General features: G+C 40.9%; 1 protein-coding gene across 4 annotated transcripts in view; it reads right to left on the bottom strand.

Moving 5' to 3' along the window:
- Positions 1–23,878, bottom strand: part of LOC108894027 (actin-binding LIM protein 3) — a 39,001-nt gene extending 15,123 nt beyond the window's left edge. For all 4 annotated transcript variants that reach the window (XM_051078763.1, XM_051078762.1, XM_051078761.1 and 1 more), the window contains exons 1-8: positions 23,286–23,878; positions 20,000–20,164; positions 9,597–9,780; positions 7,037–7,149; positions 5,802–5,928; positions 5,293–5,386; positions 4,726–4,813; positions 382–440 (exon numbers count right to left, since the gene is read on the bottom strand). In XM_051078763.1, coding sequence (XP_050934720.1) covers positions 382–440; positions 4,726–4,813; positions 5,293–5,386; positions 5,802–5,928; positions 7,037–7,149; positions 9,597–9,780; positions 20,000–20,164; positions 23,286–23,304 — 849 coding nt within the window. In that variant the 5' untranslated portion in view covers positions 23,305–23,878. The remainder of the gene's footprint in view (positions 1–381; positions 441–4,725; positions 4,814–5,292; positions 5,387–5,801; positions 5,929–7,036; positions 7,150–9,596; positions 9,781–19,999; positions 20,165–23,285) is intronic.
- Positions 23,879–24,639: the final 761 nt, after the last annotated feature.

Consider the following 24,639-nt stretch of genomic DNA (forward strand, 5'->3'; position numbering starts at 1 on the left):
AACAAAATGTCCAGGTTATCTGCACAAGATATATCAGCTTATTGAACAAGTATCTAAACATTAAGTATAAGCATTAAGAGCAATAATTAAGTTTGATAGACAACAGTATTAAACTTCTTGAAATGAGTTGGCACAACTGGCTGGGCCTAAAGTGGAGTAAGCTCAGGAAGATTTTGCAGCTGGATGTAGATTAAAAAAAGGATTTGACAGGCATTTTTTAAACAGTCCTACATATATTTTGAGTATGTGTTTTAGTGTTTGTAGCTTGTAAACCCAGAATGAGAAATATCAGACATCTGAGAGATGAAGAGAAACACAGAGGACAGAAACAGAAGCAGAGATCGGGGGCAGGGGGTTGTAGGTATTTTGAGTATCGCTCACCCTCAGTTTTCTCTCCAGCCGAGCTGCTTCTTTACACATGGGGTGCCAAACCTCTGAACCTGTATACACACACACACACACACACACACACACACACACACAATTTTAGCACAGCTGATTTTGTTTATTGTGTGTAGGCAGCAGCCATACAGTTTTATGGGATCCTATGAAGAGTAGATCAGCCTTTCTCAAGTGCATCAACATCAATCAACAACACACATACACACAGGAGGCAGGTCTGAGGCCCTGTGGAGGCAGTTTGTCTGGTCTGAGGACAGAGGATAAAAGTCTTCTGCTCTCCCCACACATATAAACAAAGAGGAAGACAGAAAGAAAGAGAATATTTAGCCATGCTAGCAGCGTGGCTCTAGGGATGGCGATGTCAGTTAGTCCAGACCGAAATATCTCAACAACTATTGGCTGGATTGCCACAAAATTTTGTACAGACATTTGCGGTCACCAGAGAATGTATCCTGACTTTGATGATCCTTTCATCTGTTGCCAAGAGAGAGAGCAAGAGCTTCTTTTCTTTATGCTGAATGATGTGAATGAATCAAATGAAAAATCTAGCTTTAAATCATGGGTCATCGTGGAAGAGAGAGACAGAGAGCAAGACAGAGAAAGGAAAGACAGTACTTGAATAGAGTATACATACTGTACAAGCACAATATTAGTTTCCTTCACTTACTATATCATCTTTTATCTTGTAATTTAGTAATGCACATTTGTAGCATAGTCTGTGCACAAACATGAAAAACAGAACCACTGCTTAAGCAACATTGTGCTTCAGCAGTCACGGACAAACTGCAAAACTGAAGTGAAATGAACAAGAGAGGTCAAAAGAGGAGTAAAGGATGTGTTAGAGAGAAGAGAAAGAAAAGAAGGAAGAGATAAAAAGAATGAATTAAAGGAAATGAAAGGACGAGAGGAGGAGGAAACTACCACAGAGCAGAAGGGGACAGAATGAATGAAGGCTATTACAGCTGATCTTATTCATAACAATAAACCACTAATGTCAGGATGTTACATGAATCTGATAGTGATAATGAAGCTAATATATCCGCCCTGAACATACACACACATACGCACACACACACACAGACTCTATCATTTTCTGGGGCCTCGGGGTGTTGCAGGCTGATCATGGCTCTAATATACAACCGTTATCAACACCATAAATCTGACCTGCATTCCCACATAAAATATGCAAGCACACACACATTCAGGCACAGATACACAGAGGCGAAAAGATGTAGGATACGCACACGCAACAACCACACACACTCTCACACACACCCACGCACAAAATCAATACTGTAGACAGAAACCATGCGTGGTGATTCAGTGCACCCCCATCCCACCCACACTCCTCAACTCTGGTGCTGAACAGATGTATGGCCTTGGATTCTGGATCATTTATCTCCTGGATGAGGAGAATCTAAATGGTGCAGAAGAAAGAGATTCAATCCAGAACACAGAGCTCTAATCACTTCTCAGAAAATTAGCTGAGAGAAATTTGTCACAAACTAATACTTTAAATGTAAGTCCTGAGTCCTTCTCAGCTCCATTTATCTCTTCATCTTAACTTTATGCAAAATGAGGTTAATCAATTAACCAAACTGGCCTCTCTTATCTTGACCACTGATATTCAAAACAAGGGATGAAAGCAGCCGGTGTAAATTTAGGGAGACAATATTGACATTTGTGCTTATGCTATTTGAAATTCTAATGCTTTAAAGCTGTAGTTATTTAAATGGCCTCAGGCATTTTTGCTTTTTGCTGAATCATGCTGCCATGGGAAACAGCAGAAACACCAGGCTAGTGTTACATTTCAGATATGTTCTGTGTGTCTGCTGACCTTCCTTTTTTAAAATTTTAAATTGAGTATTTATTGAGAGAATAAGAGAAGAGGTAAGGGGGAGGAAGTCATTGAAGAGTAATAATTGCAATTAAGTTTGTGCCAAAAAAAGTCTTCTATTGGCACAACTTATCAGTCAGCTGTGGTCATGAATTCAACATGTCTGAAAGTTTCAACCCACAGAGTTTGGAGCTTTTTCTCAAGAGGTTTGCCGACATGTACATCTGAATATGCCTGAAATCAGTAAATCAAACTGTAAGTCAAATGACAGAAAATTTAGCAACAGTTCAGAAAACTACTTGTCACCTAAATTATGTCCTAAGAAAAAAAGATATGTTTGCTTGCTTGCTGGTTACTGCCTAAAATTAGAATTTTAATGTTTTTATAAGACAACACCTACTATGACCGACTCATGTCAAAATGATTGAGAATATAGTAGAAGAGATACCATTATTTGAAGTCAGTGAACTTGAGGATAAATTACCCACAGGAAAAAAGCTGTCAGACTTTTGAACAATTGAGGAGACAATAATCATATCATTGATCTATTCATTTCAAGAGCTGATATTGAGATGAAGCATCCATGGATAGTTCATAAAATAGTTTTCGACCCCCAACTCCAACACGAACACACAAACACACAGACACACACAAACCACTTCTTATTCCAGACATGCATCATGAGATTGATTGCAAGGGTGTGTGTGCATGTGTTGTCTGTATATGTGCGTGCATGTGCGTGTACGTGCGTGCGTGCGCGCCATAATTGAGTGTGTCTCATGAGGGTGATTGCTCAGCCCTCCTACATGTCTGAAGTCATCAAAAGGAGGGAATGTAACCTTGGGGCAGCTCACTGGAGCTCAGCACACACACATATACACACAAACACCTGCACACACACCTGCATTCGCATGCAGAAACACAAATATGCAAACATGCATGCAAGCATATACTCAGAGAATGACGCTTTCATGTATTTACAGGCATAGATTAAAACATGCTCACATGTGCACACAGAGACTTCAAGTACAATATGCAAATGCTTAGTTTTACTGGTGGCTGTGAGCGGGAGAGCAGCAGAATGTCAATGAGGTGAAACAGGAGGTGTCAACCTGTGTGGCGACTCTGGGACACTGTGTGTGTCAGCCACATGTGACGGTACAGTAGCTCCACATTTAATCTGGATTCAGCCCAGTCGGACCAAGTTATCAGTGGTAAACAAAATGTCTTTTTACAACTAAAGTTCATGGTACTGTGCTTTACTGGGTGGTGCTATTTGAATTTCTTTCATTTTAAAAGAACATACATACAGTTTAGAATTATTATCAGGTGTGGCCATATCTCCCACAGCATGTGTTTATACTTAATATGTTCTACTTTGCATTAACATCATGTTATCAGGAAGTGGTGCTCATTTTTCCTCACACCAGGGTTTCAACTGGTTATTTGTACAATATAGGCCGCAGTATATGTCTTTAAACTAAACTGTGGATAAGATTAAGGTCAAGGAGGGACAGTGGTTTTGGTTAAATAATGTAATTTTAGTGCTAACTAATACTGACATGAGACAGGATGTAAAGAGGTTAAAGGCAAATGTCTATGCACCATCTACCACCCAAATCTTCATGTACTGTTTTCACACATGCTATTTCATTGTGCTGGCTCACAATATTTCCATTTAAAAATAGTTTTGCATATTACATGCAGTTCTATGTAAACATTATGGCTGATACCACAGTAAACGTTCTCCCAAATGTAACTGCTAATGCAAAATAGATGATTATGAATCTAATTTGTGGGACATTTGTTGGGTAATTTAAGTTTGTCCCACACAGTCAAGCAGGTTTACTGGTGTCCTCACATCAGCCTCTATTTGAATCCACGTTTGAACTTATTAACTTTAATTACTATAGTCTAATTAGTAAAACAGAAAACAATTTAAACCTCTGGTGGTTGGCTGGTTTCATTCAGATTAATTCTGTCAGTGGCAGTGCAGAATAATGGACACAGCAGCAGAGGCGAAGGTTGAGAGGTAATTGACTCCAACCTTTGTGTGTATCAAGACAACATCAGATGGGGGGAAGGTGTGTGTGTGTGTACGTGTGTGTTTGAGTGTAGTAACGAGTGTTGTATGTGAGATCGATAACCTATATAACGGTACTTTGTTAAAAGCAGCCATTTATCAGGTGGCTCTATCCTACTTCTCTCTGACTCTTTCTGCCTTCTCTTTTGGTCACATACACACACTCAAATACACACTTACACACACACTTCCACAGATGCAGAAGAAACACTTAGGCCATCTGGATACTTGCAGGGAACAGCTAATTCAATAGATGCCACAAGTCTATTTTTATGCCTGTTAGCTGTACAAATGAAGGAGCACCTTTGTACGGACACAGACATCTATTCACAAAACTGAAAATCTATTCTATTGGTTTTATATATAGTGTATCATTCGTCTGGCTCTCTTTCTTTTCTCTCACCTGTAAGGTACATTTCCTCTCCTTCCAGGAACATCATGTGACAGCGGGCACACCTGGCACAGCTGGGGTGGTAGTGCTTCCCTCCAGCCTGGAGGAGAGGAAAGGACAGGAGAGAGGAGAAAGGAGAGGAAAGGGGAAAGGAAAGAGGAGAGGAAAGGAATAAATAAGGCAGAGAGAAGCAAAAGCAGATGACACAAATGAGGAAACGAGAACAGAGTGGTGATAAGACGTAGAGAAAAACAATGAGGAGTGAAGAATGGGGAGAGGCGTGATAAGAAATGGGCAGAAAACGAATGAATAGAGTAGAGGAGATGGGAGAGTGTCGCTTTGTTGGTTTTCCAAAAGCTGCTTCGTCACCAGTCAACACTTCAGTCATTTGAGGAGGGACAGCTGCTTTTGCAGCTTTTTATAGACAGACACACATTCTTTCAGACATGTCCATAAACCCACACTTTCTTTCAGACAGATAACAATCACACATACCCTCCCTCCTGTTCCCATCTGTGCTAACCATAGACACACTCGCGCACACACACACATATGAAGCTATATGACAAATGCACTCACCTCAAGTACTCTGCCGCTGATGTACCTGTTACAGCTCTCGCACCTGATCCCAAACTGAGTGTGGTAGTCAGCCTCACAGTAAGGTATCCCATCCCTGCCGGGGACAGAAAGAAAACAGGTCTCAGTTTTACCTCCTGGCTTCTTGCAACTGTTCCACCATCATTTGTCAACATGTTGTTTTTTAGTGTCTGAATCTATGGATTAACTGGAGCAAAAACACTAGACTCCAGCTCAACAAATACTGTGGATGTCCTTTAGTTGATTGATAGGCTGACGTGTTGGTTATTGTCTTTCAAGTAGAACTTTGCTGATGTACAGAGAAATCCTACTTTTCCACATTTTAAGCAACTTTATTTGTCTTTATTAATGTAGCTTCAGATTTAACAGCCAACACACAAGCTAGTGAAGTAGCTTTTCAAAACACAGGATGTGGATATGTTGAGGAAATCTTTGATATTCACTCAAAAATACATAGAAACTGCACAGATGGGGGAGATCAAGCCACCTACTTGCTGATGTACTCTCCGGTGAGAGCACAGCCACACGTTCGGCATTTAAAACAACTGACGTGCCACTGTCTCTCCAGAGCCAGCAGAGACTGACCCTGTTTGATCTCCTCACCACAGCCTGCACAGTCTGGGAGAAGAGGGGAGGAGAGGAGAAACAGGAAATGCAGTGAGGAGAAAGCACTGCAAGACAAAGACAAGAGCAGCTTCGACATTTTTTTCACTCATCATCCTTCCTCTCTGTCCTCGCCTCTCTGCTCTGCCAACCTCTCATCACTTCTCCTCTCCTTCGCCTCTCCTCCTCATCCCTCTCTCCTGTCACACTTCTTCACCAGATGGAGCTACCAGAACCAGGCCACAAGACTACCTGGAGCAGCAGGCCACCTTCTGTGTGTATGTGTGTGTTTTATGTGTGTGGGGTTGTATAGCTGCAGGGAAGGTGGCTATGTTTTGCAGTGTTCAGCAGGTGGACAGTAGCAACTCTTTTGGTGTTGTTTTTTCACCTGTAGGGGAACAACACCAACTTACATGCTAGATGAATCACAAAGAAGTGGGTAATTATAATCAAATATCAGTCAGCTACATCAAACCCATGGCCACGGACATTTCCTGGTTCTGATTGGCCAGAGAGTGTGAATTATTTTTAGGTAACTGCAGAGCTCTGATGTAGCAGAAAAACTAACATTTCACATTTTTCTTATTGTGAACAGAAACTGAATGAATTTATCCTACCTAACAAGTTTTATCTGTGCAGCCAACTCTGATATATCTAATTCATCAGAGCCACCACCCTACACTGAGTGACGTTACTTCATTAACATGAAGATGTGCGCTGCATTTTATTTTGACTCAATCCGGAACACACTGTCCCACTCCTGAAAAGCACAGAGTAACACCAGACTTATCTTTTAATGCTGATTTCTATTTACTGATGAAAACCATCAGATGCAGATGGATTCTCACCTTTGAAATGGGATTATGCTGTTCCTGTTTGTGTCTATGTCTATGGCTACGTCTATTTCCTGGAAATGCCTCTTTAAGCTATAGAGCGCAAGTGAGTATGAATAACTACACAGCTCATCATGGATTAACCGTGACACAAAACAGTTTGTCCGGTGTAACTATGGTATGGTTTGCATGTGTGTGCATATCTTTGTGTGGTGCACAGTAAAGGGTGGATGTGTGTGTGTGTGTGTGTGTGTGTGTGTGTGTGTGTGTGTGTGTGTTTGTTTTCTTACAGCTTGGTCCATGAACCTTGACGGGCTTGTCGCTGCTCAGAGAGTGTGAGCACTGCTGACACACACACTTCTTCCCACAGAAGGTCACCCTGTCGCCAATTGGGAACGGACTCCTGAGAGCACACACACACACACACACACACACACACACACACACACACACAGAGAGAACATTTCAGTAAAGTCAGAGCAGAGATTCAACTTTTTGCATAATGCAGTTCAAGGGTCACCTCACCCAAAACACAAAAACATGTATTTCACCATTCACTCCCCCGTGATACAGCATCTATCTGTGCAGACAGTTTGCAGATATTTTTACATCTTATATTCTTATAGCTACACTAACATTATGGATCTGAATGGATGGCATTTGTGCTTCTCACAGCAGTGAAATCTAATATTTTACAAACCAATAGCAATACGTTTAAAATGGGGAAAATTAATTTTGTTCTCCTTTGTGCATTCAAAGCGAACAAGGTGTGCGCCTTACTCCCACAGCAAATCTCACAAATTATTATTTTCTTTCTCAAATTTCCCTCTGAAAAATGCATTATAGTTTAAATTGGTGTTTCAGTATCCAGTGAGATATGGGATCATAGTCCCAAACAATGTAACAGTAGAGGAAGCGTCACCCTGATCCCTCAGTTCCACCACTGTGCAACAATTTCCCCAAAACCTGATATTGTGATGTCTTGTTACAAATATTGCAGGCTATATCGTCACATTAAGATCTTCTTCTCAAATTTGTTTAGATGCAAGAAAATCAAGTTACATGTCAAATAGTCTGATGCTCCTCACACTGGGTGTCATGGTGACAAAAACTCAAACAAGCTGGTATCTAACTTGGTCTTTGTTTTATAGTGTTACTTAAAAAACAAAACTTCTGCTCCAAATTATTAACCCTGTCTCTGTCTGATTTTGAACACCAAATACGTCCAAATTAGGTTTTTTTATCAACACATCAATGAAGTTTTTAAATGAGCATGTTGTGGCACAAGATACAAATACTAAATGTATCTGTAAACTATATTTCCTACATAACCTGCTCACAGCAAAAGAAAAACGATTAACTTAAAAGTCCTGCACTTTGTATGTATTCCATCCACCATGTAGTACAAGAAAGTAGCACTTTGTTCCCTGAAAAAAAACTTTGTTTGCACTCAGTATAATTCAGGCAGCAGTTATGTTTCCCCCAAAACATATTGGTCCAAACATATTAGTAGTATATAAACCTAATTTCTGGGAGACAGGGTTGAAATAATCAATATTAAAATCTCCCACTATGGTTACAATGAGAGATGAATTGTATCAGTATACTGCTCTCTGTTATGCTGTGTGCAGTATATTTCTGTTGGCTGAGTTTTGGACTCAGCCAAGGTTGTTGTGGGAGTTGGGTCAATATTTTGACAAAAAAAGTCATTTGTTAGACACAGTTTTATTGCAACATGCTGACTCAGTCATTTTAAAGACGAATAAGCTTCATTCGCAATCTCAGTACAGTGTGTTCCTATTAGTAGAGTAGGTGCACACACACATACACACACACACACTTTCCAAAAACACTCACCATAAGCAAACTAAAACCTAATGATCCATCTCTTCATCTAAAACTGACCATTAGCCTTTCACATATTGACTGTAGTCAGCCTTAAGCGAACATATATATAATGATATATAATGATTAAAGTGATTAAAAGAAATGAAGCATATCTTCCATATGAAGTGTTTAAAAATATCTATCATCTCATCAACTTCCTGCTCCATCTGATTCACCTTCCTGTATGAGTGACTAAATGAGCAACAAAACCATTATACTACTATTACAGGTAACATTGGTGGCCTGGGGGTTGTGAAGTTTGAAACACACAAGTTGCATCGTGGGAAGTGGAATCCAGGGGCAACAAAACTTAGGACAGCTGCTTCGGCTTTGATCATTCCTTCTTTTAAATTTGTCTCACAAGCTCCCCAGATTTTCAAGTGGAATACTGAATCAGTGGAGTTCCCTTTTAACTGCTGAGATAATGACACCAATTCATTTAAATTCATTTAAATTACGTCTCCAAACTAAGGCGCTGCATTTGCTGTTATCTTCAAAACCTGGCTGATCACAGAATGTGTCTGTGCATGAACAAATACTGTATTTTGCTGATTTGATTTGTTTCTTATTTTACAAATTCTTTGTTTTTTTATTTTTAGTAAAGGCTTTTGCAATAAACCTGGTAAAGACATGACTTCAGTAAACTGCGATTTCTCATTTTTAATTAGCTGTACCAAGTTTGACTGTCAATATTTCAATAAAAACACCACCTACAGTGTTACTTAACACTGTCAAGACTCTGCAGCCGTGACACCGGTCTTCAATATGCTGATAGTCTGTTTTGGTCTGTAAAGATCAATGAAAGAAAACACATGACACAGGAGTTTTGTGTCCTCATCCCCTCACACCTACTATTACATACAGTTTTTGCACATTGTATTTTGATATTATTATCATATATATCTCTATAAATTACAGATTCACAGGATGAAATTAGGTTCAGCTGCAGCTTTTTCCACTTACCTGCAGATGCTGCAGACGAAGCAGTGTGGGTGGTACGTCCTCCCCAAGGCAGATACCACCTCTCCAGTGATGTACTGGTCACAGCTGTCACACTGGGTCCCGTAGAGCCGCTGGTAGTCCTCGGTGCAGATGTACTCTCCAGAGTGGTGGAAGAAACCCGAGTGCACCAAGTCACAGCCACAAACTAAACAGATGGAGAGAAAATAAACAAGTTGACTTATTCATTCTTTAGAAATACAGACAGAGAAAATTATACTGAATATAAGTCAAGTTCTTTACCACAAACAGTCTGTGGTAAAGAGTAATGTTTTTGTCTGAGCCATTTCATCCATATAACTAAACCAATATATATGATCACTATGTATGATATTTGCCCAGTTGCTGGTGCTGTGTGTGAGCCTGCTATCTTGACACAAACACCCATATTATTCCACTAATCCTGAGGATTCGCCTTCTGGATTGAGGGTAGCTAATAGAAAATATGGTGTGCGTGAGGGTGCAAGCTGTTGTCCTGTCTGACCTCTAAAGGGTTAATACTATAATCTGGTTTTGGGGATTAAACCAGTAACCATCTAATCTGTTAATTTATACATTATGTTATGGTTGACTGTGGCTACTAAAACATATAAATATATAGATTATGTGTGTCTGCATGTAAACTTGATTTTGTAAATTTGTCAGCCAGCAATTATCTTTCCATTATCTTTTGTGAATATGTTTACACGCAATAAACACTCCCATGTGTATCTATGCAGGCAGTGCTGTTTAATAGATGCATGTCCTGGCAAAGAGACTCATGAGCACACACAAATATACACACTGTGTTAACTATGTATGCTGACAGCATGATGTATGGTTTTTATTTAGCAAATGCAAAGTCTTTCAGCCAAATGATTGCTTCTGGTCCAGCTGTGCTCAGGGTGAGGAGGCCTCTGCTGAACTGGTTGGTTACACACTTTAAAAGGGGCTGAACGATGATGTGCTTCAGTTATCAGGGAAGCAGGAGCGTACTCTTGTCTCCCATCTGTTGGGCTTTACAATGTTTATAGCAGCATGTGCCATTTCGTGACCACAACCAAGGAGAATCCTTGTATAATGCCACCACTGTAAAGATTTTTATTATACAAGTCACTAAAATCAATCAAATCACTGATTCTGTCACTGTCAGTACCATGTTTTACCCACTCAGCTCCACAGAAGTCAACACATATCTGTTACTATGATATAACCTGTAGTGTCTAGGCTCAGTCAGTGGAGGTACAAACTGCAGTATGCAGAGTGGCAACCTGTATGTACTGTAGGCAGCCAAATGGATCAAGATATCTGACAGTGAACTGAATGTCTGGTCTCTAATTAAGCTAATGGCTTTAAACCCAGTGGAGTGAATGGATCTGATCTGATCCAAGCCGGTGTGTTAAGTCGCTCAGACAGAGAGAGAGAAGGAGAAAGAGGGATACAGTAGAGCAAGACAAGCAGTCAAGCTGCCTAATTTATTTGTCTGTTGGAGCCAACCTGAAGCCATAAAGACATTACTGAGCAAAATTTTAATGAGCTGTATTCCTTTTCAAAGCTTCCGTGATAAACCTGAAGCCAAACACAATAATCATTTGATTTTCATTTAGAAAATCTTTGAATTGCGTCATGATAACTTTCAGTTCCCTCTAAAAAGTATATCACTGTAATGTTACATAGATTTTCACGTGGTATCACTGTTCACTGCATGTTTTATCACTGAAATGCTGAGTGTAATGCCGCATAATTATAAACAGTCCAGGCACTTTGTTATATTGAGGCAACATTTGTATATTACCTTTCAACAGCATGGCAATTCAATGTGTTTTACATAATACATAAAAGGCAAAGACCATATGAAAACAACACATATAAAAATGAAAGAGCAAAATAAACTGTAGTTAAAATGAACTAAAATAAAATTAGATATAAAACAGAAGTATAAAAATTAAAATGCGGCTACAGTAAAGTGCAAGATATAAATAAGCAGTCCTACATCTAATTTAATAAGAGGCAGTGGCAAACACAGAAAGGTTTTCTATGTGTTGCTGAGACACGTCCTTTAATTCTTGATATATCTCATGGTGATAGAATGATTTTGTAATTGTTCTAACACAGCTATTAAAAATTCAAACCAGACTTGTGTTTTTCTCTCCTTTCTTTCTCTCTGTTTTTGCTAATTACACATGGAAAATGTTTTCATTGGGTTTGAAGATACTTGAAGGTGCTAAGTTTTTGTTTATTTTAGCATTAACAACTGAGTAAATACCAGTCTAAAAGAAATGCTGTGAATTCAGCATCAAACTTCATTCCTTTACTCACCAAGAGCTGTCTCCAGTGGTGGAAAGCAACGCTTGGTTTTGCTTCTTTATCTGCTTCTTCTCTTCTACTGAAGTTTTCATGCTAACCTGCTAGCCCCAGGCTGGTTAGCAGCTAGCCCCAGTGGTACTACAAGACAGCTAGCCTCAGCCTGTTTAGTAAATACCATTTAGCGATATTGTGTCACTGCCCAGAAAACATATTCAACCTCTTGTCTTGTAGAGGCAACAATGGTTGAATCTCTTGATAAGTAAACCGCTGCTAATACAAATGTTGGCTACATAGCGATAGCAAAAACTTACAAACAGCACCTTTTAAGTCCGTTTTTTCATGTAGGAAAGAAAACTAGGACATCATCTCAAACATGAGAAACACTGTGTTGTATTTTTGTTTTTCTGTCTCCTCTGTCTTTGATATGGTATTCTTGTCCTGGCAAAGCTGCTGCTGCACAACTTTAAAATGCCAGCCTGACCTTTATCAGTCTGCCTGAGACTTAAGCTGTTCACAGTGGAGGAGAAACAGCTACAGTAACACACAGGCTCTCTTGTGTATGTGCCGTACTCACATACAGTATATCAGTGCACACACACACACACACAAACACACACATTGTATTTGGGTAAACAATTCCTCTGCCTAACAAGTCAACCATTCACTTTTTAATTATCCAGCGGGATTCAAAAGTGAAGAGTGAGGATTCACGATAATTAGGTTTTCAGTCAGCTATGACATGATGATCTATGCAAACCCACCTATTATATAAAGATTTACTCTTCTTTACTGTCTCTGTCTCCCTCCATCTCAAACAGTCACACTCACACTTAAGGATGGTGGCCGGGTCTTCCTCGTCCTTTCTCACCCTGCTAATAGCATTCGCACATTCATCACTGTCTGAGTGGAAAACTATTAAGATGTGGAGGAAAACAGCAAAGAGAGGGAGCTGTTCAGACTTGGCCTCCCTCCCTCCCTCTGGGGTATTTGGATTTCAGATCACAGGCCAAATTATTAAAACTGTCCTCACAGACCATGATCCATGCATGAGGCTGCACTAGTTGATACTGCTTTAATTTGTAGCTAGGACATATTTATTTTATGTATATTGTTATTTTAATAAGCAAGACCATGAAGTAATATTTGAATACAGTTTTGTTATATTTTGCTTCTCCCAAGTGAGCTTTCATACTTTTTACTGGTGTTTTTATTGGTCTGATCTTATTAGCCAAACTAGCTGCTTGGCTCCAGGGATGACAATGGTTGGTCTGTTAGTCCACCACCTTCATCCAGATTAAAATATCTCAATAAGATTTCAGACATTCATCTCATTCACCAGACCAATGCTTTGGTTTATGACTAAATACCTGAAAAAGTATTTACATTCCCATCAGTGCTAATTAGCAAGTGTTAGCATGCTAATACACTAAATTATTGATTGTTAATATGGTAAAAATGAGCCCTGTTAGCATGCTGATGTGTTGAAGTCAAGCTTCGTGGCTGTATTACACTGACAATAACCTATTTAAGGTCTCAGAACTGAAACTTTGCTCCTGATAAAGACAAACAGTGAGCAAAGCTCAGCAAGAACTGTGGAGAGGCTTGTTTCTGTGGACCAGAGAGTAAATGGAGGGCGATTTGTCTCAAAATGTCTGGGGTTATTCCTACATGCACAGCCACAGAAAGGCCTGTTTGTTCACAGGCCCAAATTGTCTAGTGGATTATGCAGTATATGCAGACAGACCCATAATATATGTATGAACATGAAGTCTTAAGATCAGCTCAAAATTCCTCCAAAAACCATTTGACCTGTCAAGAATGACACTGAATGCAAAGAGTACAAGACTGTCTCTAACCCAAAAGAATTTCATTACACTGAATATTTAATGTTACAGATTTACAGTGTCATTACAATAGAAGCAGAAAATGCCACAGCAGAGAACTCCCAGACAATAAATGAGCATGTGTCATCCTGCTACCATCCATTATTCCCTCTCTGTCACATGACATTTTAGTCTTTCATGGTCAGTCGGGACGAATCTTCCCGCAGTCACTTGAACTTGCTGTTTGAAGCACAATGTTAAAATAGGTCAAAGACCTGTCAGTTGCTTCCATGTCGTACCCTGTCAAGCAAGACCTTGTGACCCTGCATGACCTCACCCTGACCGTCCCTGACCCCACCTGTTGTCCCAAACTCTGAAGGTTTTCTAAATTAAGTCTGTGTGCTGAATCGTCAGAAACTGGAAAATTCCCGTGCAGCCAGCAGAGTCTCGGCCACTAAATGAAACCGAGCAGTTCAGATACAGCAAATGACACACAATGATTTAGTCTTTGTAAGTAGTAGTAATTGATCGACTACAAGTCTGGTCACAAGATCATCAGAGATCACCAGGGTGTTTAATTTTCTTGTATTTAAGTGAATTCAACCTCCTGACAGATGATCGTTTCTGGTGCACAGTTGATCCAGTAGTAGAGAAAATAACAGCATTTTTATGACCATCTACAACCATCTGGAGAGTCATCCAGGCTCCACTCTGTCTCACTGTGTAGTACAGCCAGACTCCAGTGAGACAGTGGTCTTTTATGACAGCTACAATGACCCCAGGAATCCTTGAAGCAAGTGCAGGGACCTCTGACTTATATGACTTATTCTCTTCAGACGGAAAGGACAAACCATAATAAAATTCACAGAAAATAATCATCATGTTCACATGATATGACAAAATTTAAGGACAGAGAAATTTCTAATTTCAATGTTTTAATAGCAGCTTATTATGAAGTGAATATTAGTGTAAACAAGGAGGACCCCCAAACAAATGATCATATCAGAGTCACAGGAGGATGATGCCTCTTTAGTTAGATTTTTTGTTTTGGGTTAGAAGTTTGCAAAGTGTGGGTGCAGAGCTGCTGCAAGGGAGAAAATGTAAAATAAAACTTAAGCTGAATAGAGCTTTCTGGCTTCTCAAACACAGGTGCAACTAGGACAGCAGTGAATACAGCATATACCTCCACAAAGGCCAAACAATCCTACACATCTGTCTGGCTCTTGTAACACAAAACCCTGCAAAATCCATATTTCCTGAAAAATTGATGAAAATGTCGAAAACTGCCTCACACAACATTAAGGAAAGTGATTTTAAAAATTCCTTTATCCACTCTTTTGACTGATCTTCACTAAAATTTAATGGATCCTTCCTTGGCCCATGCTCCATCCCTCAGCCAGGTTTGGTGCAAATCGGTTCAGTACTTTTTGTGTAATTCTGCTGACAAATAAACAAACGGACATGGATGAAAATGCAACCTCCTTGGCGGATGTAACTAATAACATTAAATGCTGCTTTGCATTGCTATAGTTTCTGGCGCCGTTAATGTTATTGGTCCCATCTGTGCTTCTCCTGCAGTCACAATGTCTGTAAAGAGATCTATGAATCTGATGGACGATAAAGAAATAAGAGCGCTGCGATGCCAGAGAGGCTGTCAAGACCGAGGTGTATGGGAGGGACAGACTTTTGACAGGGAATAAAAACACATGTCAAATCCAAGACATGAAGAATCTTACTCACAACATACTACACCATGGCAGTCTGGGCAATATTTTACTTGATCTAACTTTCTACTGTAGGCTGAGAAGCAGGGAAGAGTAAGAGGAGGCTTGCAGAGAAAGGAAACAGAAAATACATTTCAGGGCACAAATAAATAAAATAAATACAAATCAATAAATAAAATCACGGTCTTTCTTCTCTCTTTTATCCCAGTCTCTACTCCCTTCTTCTCTCTCTGCTCCATCAATTTTATTCTTCACCATTTTGCTACTTTTCCCTCCCTTCTGCACATCGGGGGGGCAGGTTCAGCTGCAGTTCATCAGAAGCAGCGAAGTATTTAAATACTCTTCTCCTGCATCTGTTAACTGTGATTTGTAGCCTATTAGATTGAAGTGCTTGGGGTCCGGACACATGCACACGCATAAACACACACAATTGGCAGAAAGACAGCAGATAATGATTTCTTTGTTCACTGCCGGCAGCTGAGGCGAAGGGTCGAGGGAACGAAAGACAAGAGGTAGAGGAAAGACGGATTTAAGAAAAAGTGATACAGATGAAGATAGATTCATGAAACAACAACTCCTGGAGGCGTGATACAACATGTTGACTGTCTCATCTTAGATGCATTCCAGAAAACATATGCGCGTGCACAGAAACGCAAAAGAGCACCGGAACACTGGCCCACTGTGCAAAGACACACACAAAAGAAAAGAGTGCAGCACAGCTGAGCTGATACAGCGGTTAGTGCTTCACAGTTTGTCCTTGAAGCCTCTTCTGAAGAAAGAGCCAGGCCATCCGTGACTGTCTGAATGGCTGAGCGTACACTAATACTGATAGAATATACTAGTTCTCCAGCTACATTTTCTCTTCTGAATCACTAACTTGTTTCAAATGGGTCAGGCTTTGCAGTGAGCTTTCCTATGTGGGAAGAATCACACAATACTACTTTAAATTCTGTTGAGAAGGTGAAGCACCTGCAGTTGTGTGATCCACCCGAATAAATTAGTCTGCTACTACATTTGAGGAGATACTTTTTAGCTGAGAATGATCCCATAAAGTTTTCAAAAAGGGGATTTGAATAGTATAATAGACAGAGTTCCTTTTCTGTCAAAATGGCACATGAAATGTTTTGATGCATAGTGAGAATCAAATGATTTGGTATTTATCTTATTTTTTGAAATGGTTCTTAGCGAAAGAGATGCCGTTAAGGTCACAGATGATGTACATGACTCAGTTTTCTGGCAAAAAAAAGAGGTGGGGGGTGGGCTGGGGGGAGGGAGGATTATTTTAGACACAAGGCTGAGAGGAGACATGGAGAAAAGAGAAGAAAGCCAAGATGGGAGTCCAGGGAGAGATTAGAGGGAGCCGAACAGAGAGAAAGCATCACATTTGAAGAGAAAAGGGGAGCAGACAGCAAAGTGAAGGGATGAGGATGTGGAGGGAGAGACGGTGGGGTGAGGGGGGACCCAGGGGAGGTATCAATGAGGCGATCGATCCGTCCATCCAGCACACGTCTGCTGTCCTGTCACTGTCTCCCCTCATTTATTCGCATCATCAACATGAGATGGATTTCCTCGCTGTGTAGCTTCTACTGCATTTGCATGAGTGTGATTGGGACGGATGGACGGCTCAAGGGGGGGGTGAACCAGTCTCGAGTCTTACTGAGGGATTACACTGATACAATTTTGTGACATACTGTGGATTCGGGCTACATTGTTAACACTGATAGTAAATGGGATTTTTAATAGTTAAGTATTAGCATTTGTCCCATCAAACTGAAGAGTTATGACTACATATCTGCAAACCCGGCAGGACATGGAGATAATAATCCAAAAAACAAGAGCAAATTTATGAACGTGTTCCATATTTTATGAGAGATTTTTATAAAAGCAGAGAGATATAATTTGCACAGTTGCATCTTCCCTCTGTCTTCTGAGCGATCAGCCTTGTTGAAAACGTCTGCACTTTGTTCTTATCGCTCTGAGAGAAAACAAAGACGTCGTGACATTTCCCTCCAAACCACAGCTGTCAGCCTCAAGTCAGTGGAACTACAAAGTCAATATGGACTCATCCTCTGGGGACCATGAATGTCTGTGCAAATGACATGATATGGTCTGGACCAAGGTGATTGACCAACCGAGCATGGTTAAAAATAACCATATGATTAACTGTCATTGAATAGTTTAAGCTCCAAGGTCTATACTTTTAAAAGGTATTTTAAATCATGAGATAAAAGTTTATGTATCAAGTATGGCTCTATCCAAAAATATCACATCATACTGCCTAAATGAGCCACACACACACACTCATCTATCTCACTCATCTGTTTATCTCGTTCTATTTCTCACTCCTCTTCTCTCCTTTCTCTCTCTCTCTCCTTGTTCCAATAAAACCCTCTTCAATCCCAAATAGACACACTAACAGGAGATTATGCTGTTTACCAAACAAAGACACATTGTACGTCTCTGACATTCACAGCTACAAACAAAGAATGTGAGACAAGAGAGCGACAGAGAGCGAGACTGACGGAGAGGAAAAGATAATGAGCAGAAAAGAGAGAGAGAGAGTGAAAAAAAGAAGTGCCTGTGTACTAAAAGCTGATGATTTGATTCTTGTCCACTTCATCAGCTGATGTCTACTCAGCCCATGGTCCATTAGCTGAAAGTCATTAAGCTTACTCTGCAAGATCAATTGTCCATAATAATAAATACTTTAATATCAAAGAGAGAACACTTCCGTCAATAAATCTGGCTCGGGTCCCCGTCAGGAGGGGAATGAGTGCTTCCATTGAGCAAACAATCAGTCAATTAGACAATCAATTATTCAACCAAACAAACAATCAAAGCAGTTATTTGAGCTCAGGCTATTTTTAAGATCTGCAATGAGCAATGCGGCATCAGATAAAACAAGCTGTTTCATGGGGGACAAAAAAGAAAGAAAAAGAAAACCCTCCTCTTTGGTGCTTTGTGGCTGAGTGCATTCAGGCAATGTTACTGGCAGATCAAACGGAGAAAACTGTGTTGTCTCGCAGCACGCTTTGGGACCGCGCGGGCCTCGGCCTGTGAAAGGAGGTTAGCTGGTTGGAGTCTGACGACGGGCTGAAAAGCTGCTGACTGCTCTGCTAAGCTAGCTGCTGACTCCAGACCTCTGTTTGTGTGCTCTGCGCTCACCTGCTCACTGGTCGGTGGAGCTCGAACATGCAAAGACCCACTGTCGCAAACACTACACATAACCACACAGACATGAATATGAAAAATGAATAACTGTGAGGGAGGGGTTACATGGTAACTGTGTTGCTTACCAAGAAAGCTGCATATCTGAACACTGCTAGCTAGCTGGTATTTTATTTCTGCTTTTTTCTTTGTTGTTGTTGTTGATTTTTATTTTTTGCCACATTAGACACGATGGGACAAAACTTTACTACTGCACTCACTGCTGATGTGTATGAGGCGCTGTAGAGCTACACGAGGCTCGCTCACCTCTCCAGCCGAGTGTATGTTCTTGTTTCTGTGTTTGCTTTGTATTCCCACATTCCTAAGTAGGCCTTTTTTTCAGAGAAGACGTCTCAGTAGGAAAAACACAAGTGTAAATAATAAAGTGAAGGAAGGCTGAATTCCATTTTAACGCTTTTGTTTCAGGATATTGGGAGTATGCATGCTAGTTCACAGTCACTGACACCTGTGCTTCCTTATGCAAGTTAAAATGTCTGCTGTAAAAAGGTCTATACCACTAAAGCCTGGGCACTAAGAGACTGAAACCTTACCTGCCAGTAGGGGTGGGCAATATGGAAAGAAATCTTATCACAATAATGTTTTTCAGTTGATATCGATATACTGTATATTGGGATGTAAATCAAAAGGTTAATTTTTTTGTTGTTTATCCCCCAGCCGTACTTGCCATCTGGGTTTTTACATGGAGACATTGGAATTATCCATACTAGCTGATAGATAACTACTAAGGTAAGTCTGGCCTGTCACTCAGGTGCCCCCAAATTATACCAGCACACACCTGGTCATCAGAAGATAAGCACAGTACAGGACAAGGACAAAATCTAGCTGCCAGTCAAAACGTCTTGTGCTGGGATATCTAGACAAAACTCCAGTGTCTCTAATGTTTAAAGGATCAAAGCTCTCCCCACTCTGAGATATACCATGTCGCTTTTGTTTCTGGTGACAAGCGGTGGCCAATTACCGATGCTTCTGTGTCACTGAATGCCTTTTTTTGTAATACACCTTGTGATTGGCTTTGATCCTGGCAAAGTCAGTTTCTATTTTAGTGAAGACAGAAGCTATCACTGATACAATTGTGCTGGCTCCTTGTTGTCTGAGTACTGCTAATTATTTAATATTTAATTATGTAAATTGAAGTGGGTGGAATCCACACACGGAAACCCAGTGCATCAGTCCAAGACTGAAAAAGAGATGAATATGAAACATTGTGAGTGAGTGTGAGTGTGGGAGTGGAAGCGGATGCGAGTGTATGGAAGCGTATTTGTGTGTGAGTAGGTGTGTTGAAGTTTTTTGTTTGTTTTTTTTTTACCTTGGCAGGTGAAGCAGTGAACATGGAAGTGTGTTTTCTTGACACGCACCACCTCCCCGCGACAAACCTCCCCACAGCGCTCACACACGATGGGAGAGTTTCCTCGGCTGGAGACAGGAGAGCTGCTGTTGTTGTTTCCTCCATAAAGACCTGACTGGTACTGAACTGTTGGGAGGAGAGAAGAGGAGAGGATCAAAAACATGTCACTTATCGTCATTTTGAGGCCTTTCCTTAACATCTGATCAAAGTTTTTTTTTTTTTAAATTTAAAAAGTGGAACAACTGCCTCAAAAAGATAAGAGATAAGATGAGTGTTTTGGTGAAGAAACGTGACAGCCAAACACAAGCTTCAGTGCATAATGAATATTGAAATGAAAAGTGCTCAGGTTTGTTTTATATATTAAGTCGAAACAAATCATATCCACAAATTGACTTATTTTTCATGTGTCAGTAAAGTGGTTTTTCTTGTCCCCCTCGAAAAGTAAGCAACCAATGACAGAAAAGAAGGCCGACACACACGTGCACACAAATATAATCGCATTCACACTCTGAAGGTTTAGAGGAGGTGAAGACGGCTTAGTGGTTGACTTTGTATCGAGTAGTGGCTCCTGGAAAGTCTGTCACTCTGCCAGGGAGATCAGCGGGACTTACAACCATTCATTACAAGAGAGTGGCTTGAGAGGAAGACAGGCAGGAGTAGAGAGAGACAGGCATGTATACTGACTGACATTTCAAACTGCTCAGGGAGTATCTTCCAAAATTCAGGAAATATACAATTACTTATGTACGATATTACACATCTAAATGTACTCAGTGTATTGTTGCAACGGTACAGCTTACACATTACTTCTCTCTTGTTCTGACATATGTCAATAAAGTTTTGAATCTTGATACATAAATGCAGAACATGACAGACGACAAAGACACACTCTGCCAGGACAGAAAAGGGTGCAGTGAGGCCGTTCAGGGATTACAACTCTTTCATCCTCACTTATGAAACTGGTCAAATCCCTCTTAGTGAAACAAGCCCTTTCTTTACGCTGTCTGACACACACACTCACACACACATACAGTCATGGTGGTACAACAAGACAAAGGAGAAATGGGAGGGAATAGATTTCATTGACTGATGTTATTGATTTTGATTTGCTGCAACAGTTGGCTGCACTCCACACTGTGCAAAAACAAACTGAGCAAACACTCTACTGTATTCTACTCAATTAAATGACATTACGCTTAATGCTGCAGTATCCCAGAGTATTATGCAATCGCAGCAAACAAAGCATGCTGGCAGGTTAAGCTGATGACAGCAGGAGAGAGACAGAGACAGAGAGAGTTGTGGATCTATAAATGTTTTCAGAATAAAAAAAGGTAAAACTAGGACAGAAATGTTTCCTAACAAATTGTATCATGTGTGTGTGTGTCTGTGTGTGTGAGTGTGTGCGCGCCACAGAAGCTGGCATTGGTTCTGTGGCCAGATGGCGGCACAAGGACTGGAACCACAGACAGAGAAAGATCTGAGCCACCTGTGTGTGTGTGTGTGTGAGAGAGAGAGAGATGGAGTCTGATTGTAATATTTTTGTGTTTGTTTGTTATTTATAGTCAGTTTGTGCAACTGATGAAGGTGAAAACATGCAATGTGTGAGCATACATGTACAGTATGTGTGTGTGTGTGTGTGTGTGTGTTTATATATGTTGTGTGCTGCGTGTGTGTTGTGTGTGTAACTGCCCAGAAGCCAGGTAATGTCATGTGCACACACAACCTTTAACCGCTGTCTTTTGAAATTCTAGTGGCTCTATATTTCTTCTGCTTTCAACATCCAGTTACTCTTGATCCAATGAGTGGTTCTGACCCCAGTGACCCCTCTCCTTGCTGACCCTCCCCTGGAGTCACCACTCTAGGTTATGACCCCTTTTCATTTGGAAACGTTGTAGTGAGGTAAACTTTACCAGCAGCCCACATGAAAAATGCAAAGAAAATGAACTGTCTGGGGACCCTTCAGGTCCTGGACCCCCAGGTTGGGAACCACTAATCCACAACATCAAAACATCTGCTGATAAGAACAGAAACAATCAATTTGACTCCATCTTTGCATCAGTCATCATCTTGGATGCTTTTTTTTTTTTTTTTTTGCCATGCATGATTTTCACAAAAAAATTAACTCGATCTCACCTCCTGACAATTCTCCATTAAACAGCCTCAAAGTCAAATGAGCCATCTATTCTGCACTGTTTGACAGCATCACATATTTATTCTGACCTTTGACCTTGCGGGTAAACAAACCAATAAGCTCTCCTTTGGTGTCGATCGAGCCAGTCAGCCAAAAGATAATCCCTTTCTTTTCTTTGGGAGATTTCTGAGGTGACGGCCGCTCAGAGAGGGCCCCTCTACTACACCGACATGGTCGTAATTGTGCAGCAGCGTAGCCCCCATCAGATATCTCACTTTGTTGGGAGGAATATAACTGAACTGCTGCTGGGAGGAGCTGCACGATGGCTTAGACTGGAAGGCACAGTCTGCCGATGCACTTTTTAGAAAATAAATTTTGGGATTTAGTGGCTTCACATTAATAAAATCCTGCTTTATGCGGCTCTGTGTTTAGACGTTGGGGTATTTTAATATGTGCCCTGCACGGTGTCAACCAAGGATGTGCTCTTTTGTCCTCCAGCTATCAAAGAACAGTAAGCTTCCTCTCTTCTCTCCAAAATATCTGAGTAGCTGTCACAAGCTTTTCTGACTGTTTTACTTGACTGGTATTGATCGTAATAGGTGCTGATTTCTGACACAAAAGCCCCAACAAAATACTGGAGGTGCAATATAACATATTTGTTACTTAAAATGAAATTGACTGTCACGTGACTGAGAATCTCTTCAGTGGAGGAATTCCTGGTTGCTATCAGAGAAATCTCCATCAATCCATACACACTGCTCACAGTTATCAGAGCAGGTGACACAAAGAGATAATCATGCATATACTGATCGACAGCTATCGACACACTCCCACCAACCTCTGTTTCTAACCTACATTGACAGGGAGCTGTCTAATGACATGATGAAATACAGTGTCAATTAGCGAGCTGGTGATCAATAACCTCAGTGAAGGCCTGTTTATGTCTACTTCAGGTTAAACCCTCCCAGGACACTGCCTTGTCGATTACACACACACTCATATGAACACCCACACATTCCCACCATCCTCAACACACACACACACACACACACACAATCACAATGCCTACACGTGTACACCTTAGTTGTGACACACACACACACACACACTGCTTACCATTTGTCGGTCCACTCATGGTGTGAAGTGGAGCAGTTTGAGTGATCCTCCTCAGAGTCTCTGTCAGTCACTTAATTTATTTTTCCCAGCAGCAGCAGCAGCAGGACAGAAGCTTGACTTATGACCAAACGCTCCTGTCAACTCTCTCTATCCCGGTCCGACTTAAAACTCTCTCTCTCTCTCTCTCTCTCTCTCTCTCTCTCTCCCCCTCGCCTCTGTCTCAGTCTGGACAGGGGCTTTCCCTGCTCCTCCCGACAAGCGGATTACACTGCCAGGGGCGGCGGATGACTGAACCTCTCCACCCTGCGTAAAGGCAGCCGGTTGCAGGAATTAAAACGAAACTGACGGCGCAGTCTTCCTCATCCTCCTCATCCTCCCAGCGGCAGTCCTCTGGTTCGGTGCAGTGTGGGAGTCCATTCCCTTCCACACCTCCACCCCCCTCCCCCTGAACGAGTCAGTGCGCTCCCTGCATGCCCGTGCGCTCCGGGTGTGAGGACTGAAATGCAGGATGCTGAGTTTCTGGAGGCTTTTCACTGACTCGTAAGCTGTCAGAGCTTTCTCTCGCCGGGCAGGACGGTACTGCCTTCACGGTGCGAGAGCGCCGAACAGCGTCTGAACTAAAAAAAAAAAGAAAAAAAAAAAAAGCAGCCCTCTATGTACAGCTGTATTATGACTCCATACAGGGTTTTAATTGCTGTTCTATTGGGATTTTATATGAGATCTGCTGTGTTTATAATCTGGTACTCTGTGGTAAGAAAGTAATATTCCCGTAATATCAGGAAAAGTGTGTCAATGGCTCTCAGTAGTCGGTTAATTGTGGCTTTATTGTGGGCCACTTTAATCCCACCTGTTTCTTTTTTTTTAATCTCACAGTGCGTCACTGTAATAATCATATAATAATCCTACAGGGGGGTTACAGAGGAAAGATCAGCCCTAGAATTAAATGTGATTGTGCCATTTCAACACAAACAGCTATCATCACTTCCACTGATCATGTCTGGTTTCATACAGATTTTTTTGTTTTGCACAAGTTTAATTTAAGCAAAAGACTTGCAGCTGCATAAGATGACGATTTAGAAGACATCACCACACAGAGGAGTATCAGTGAGTCATTTAGCAGTTGTGTTACCCATTGTATTACCCAGTTGTCTGGCCCTTATTGACCTCCCATCTATTCTTTATGATTTGTACCCTTTTTTTCCTGCAGGTTTCTTTCACAAAAGCCCAACAGTGCTCCTGTGCTGCACCTGCGACCAGTTTTTCTGTGAATCAGTTAGTCTGTGGTATTTGTTTTAAGGGATATGCACCATATGAACACAATACAGCTACAATAATGAAGGTGTTGTACTTGAGT

Source organism: Lates calcarifer, linkage group LG20, assembly GCF_001640805.2.
Source record: "Lates calcarifer isolate ASB-BC8 linkage group LG20, TLL_Latcal_v3, whole genome shotgun sequence".
Lineage (NCBI taxonomy): Eukaryota > Metazoa > Chordata > Actinopteri > Centropomidae > Lates > Lates calcarifer.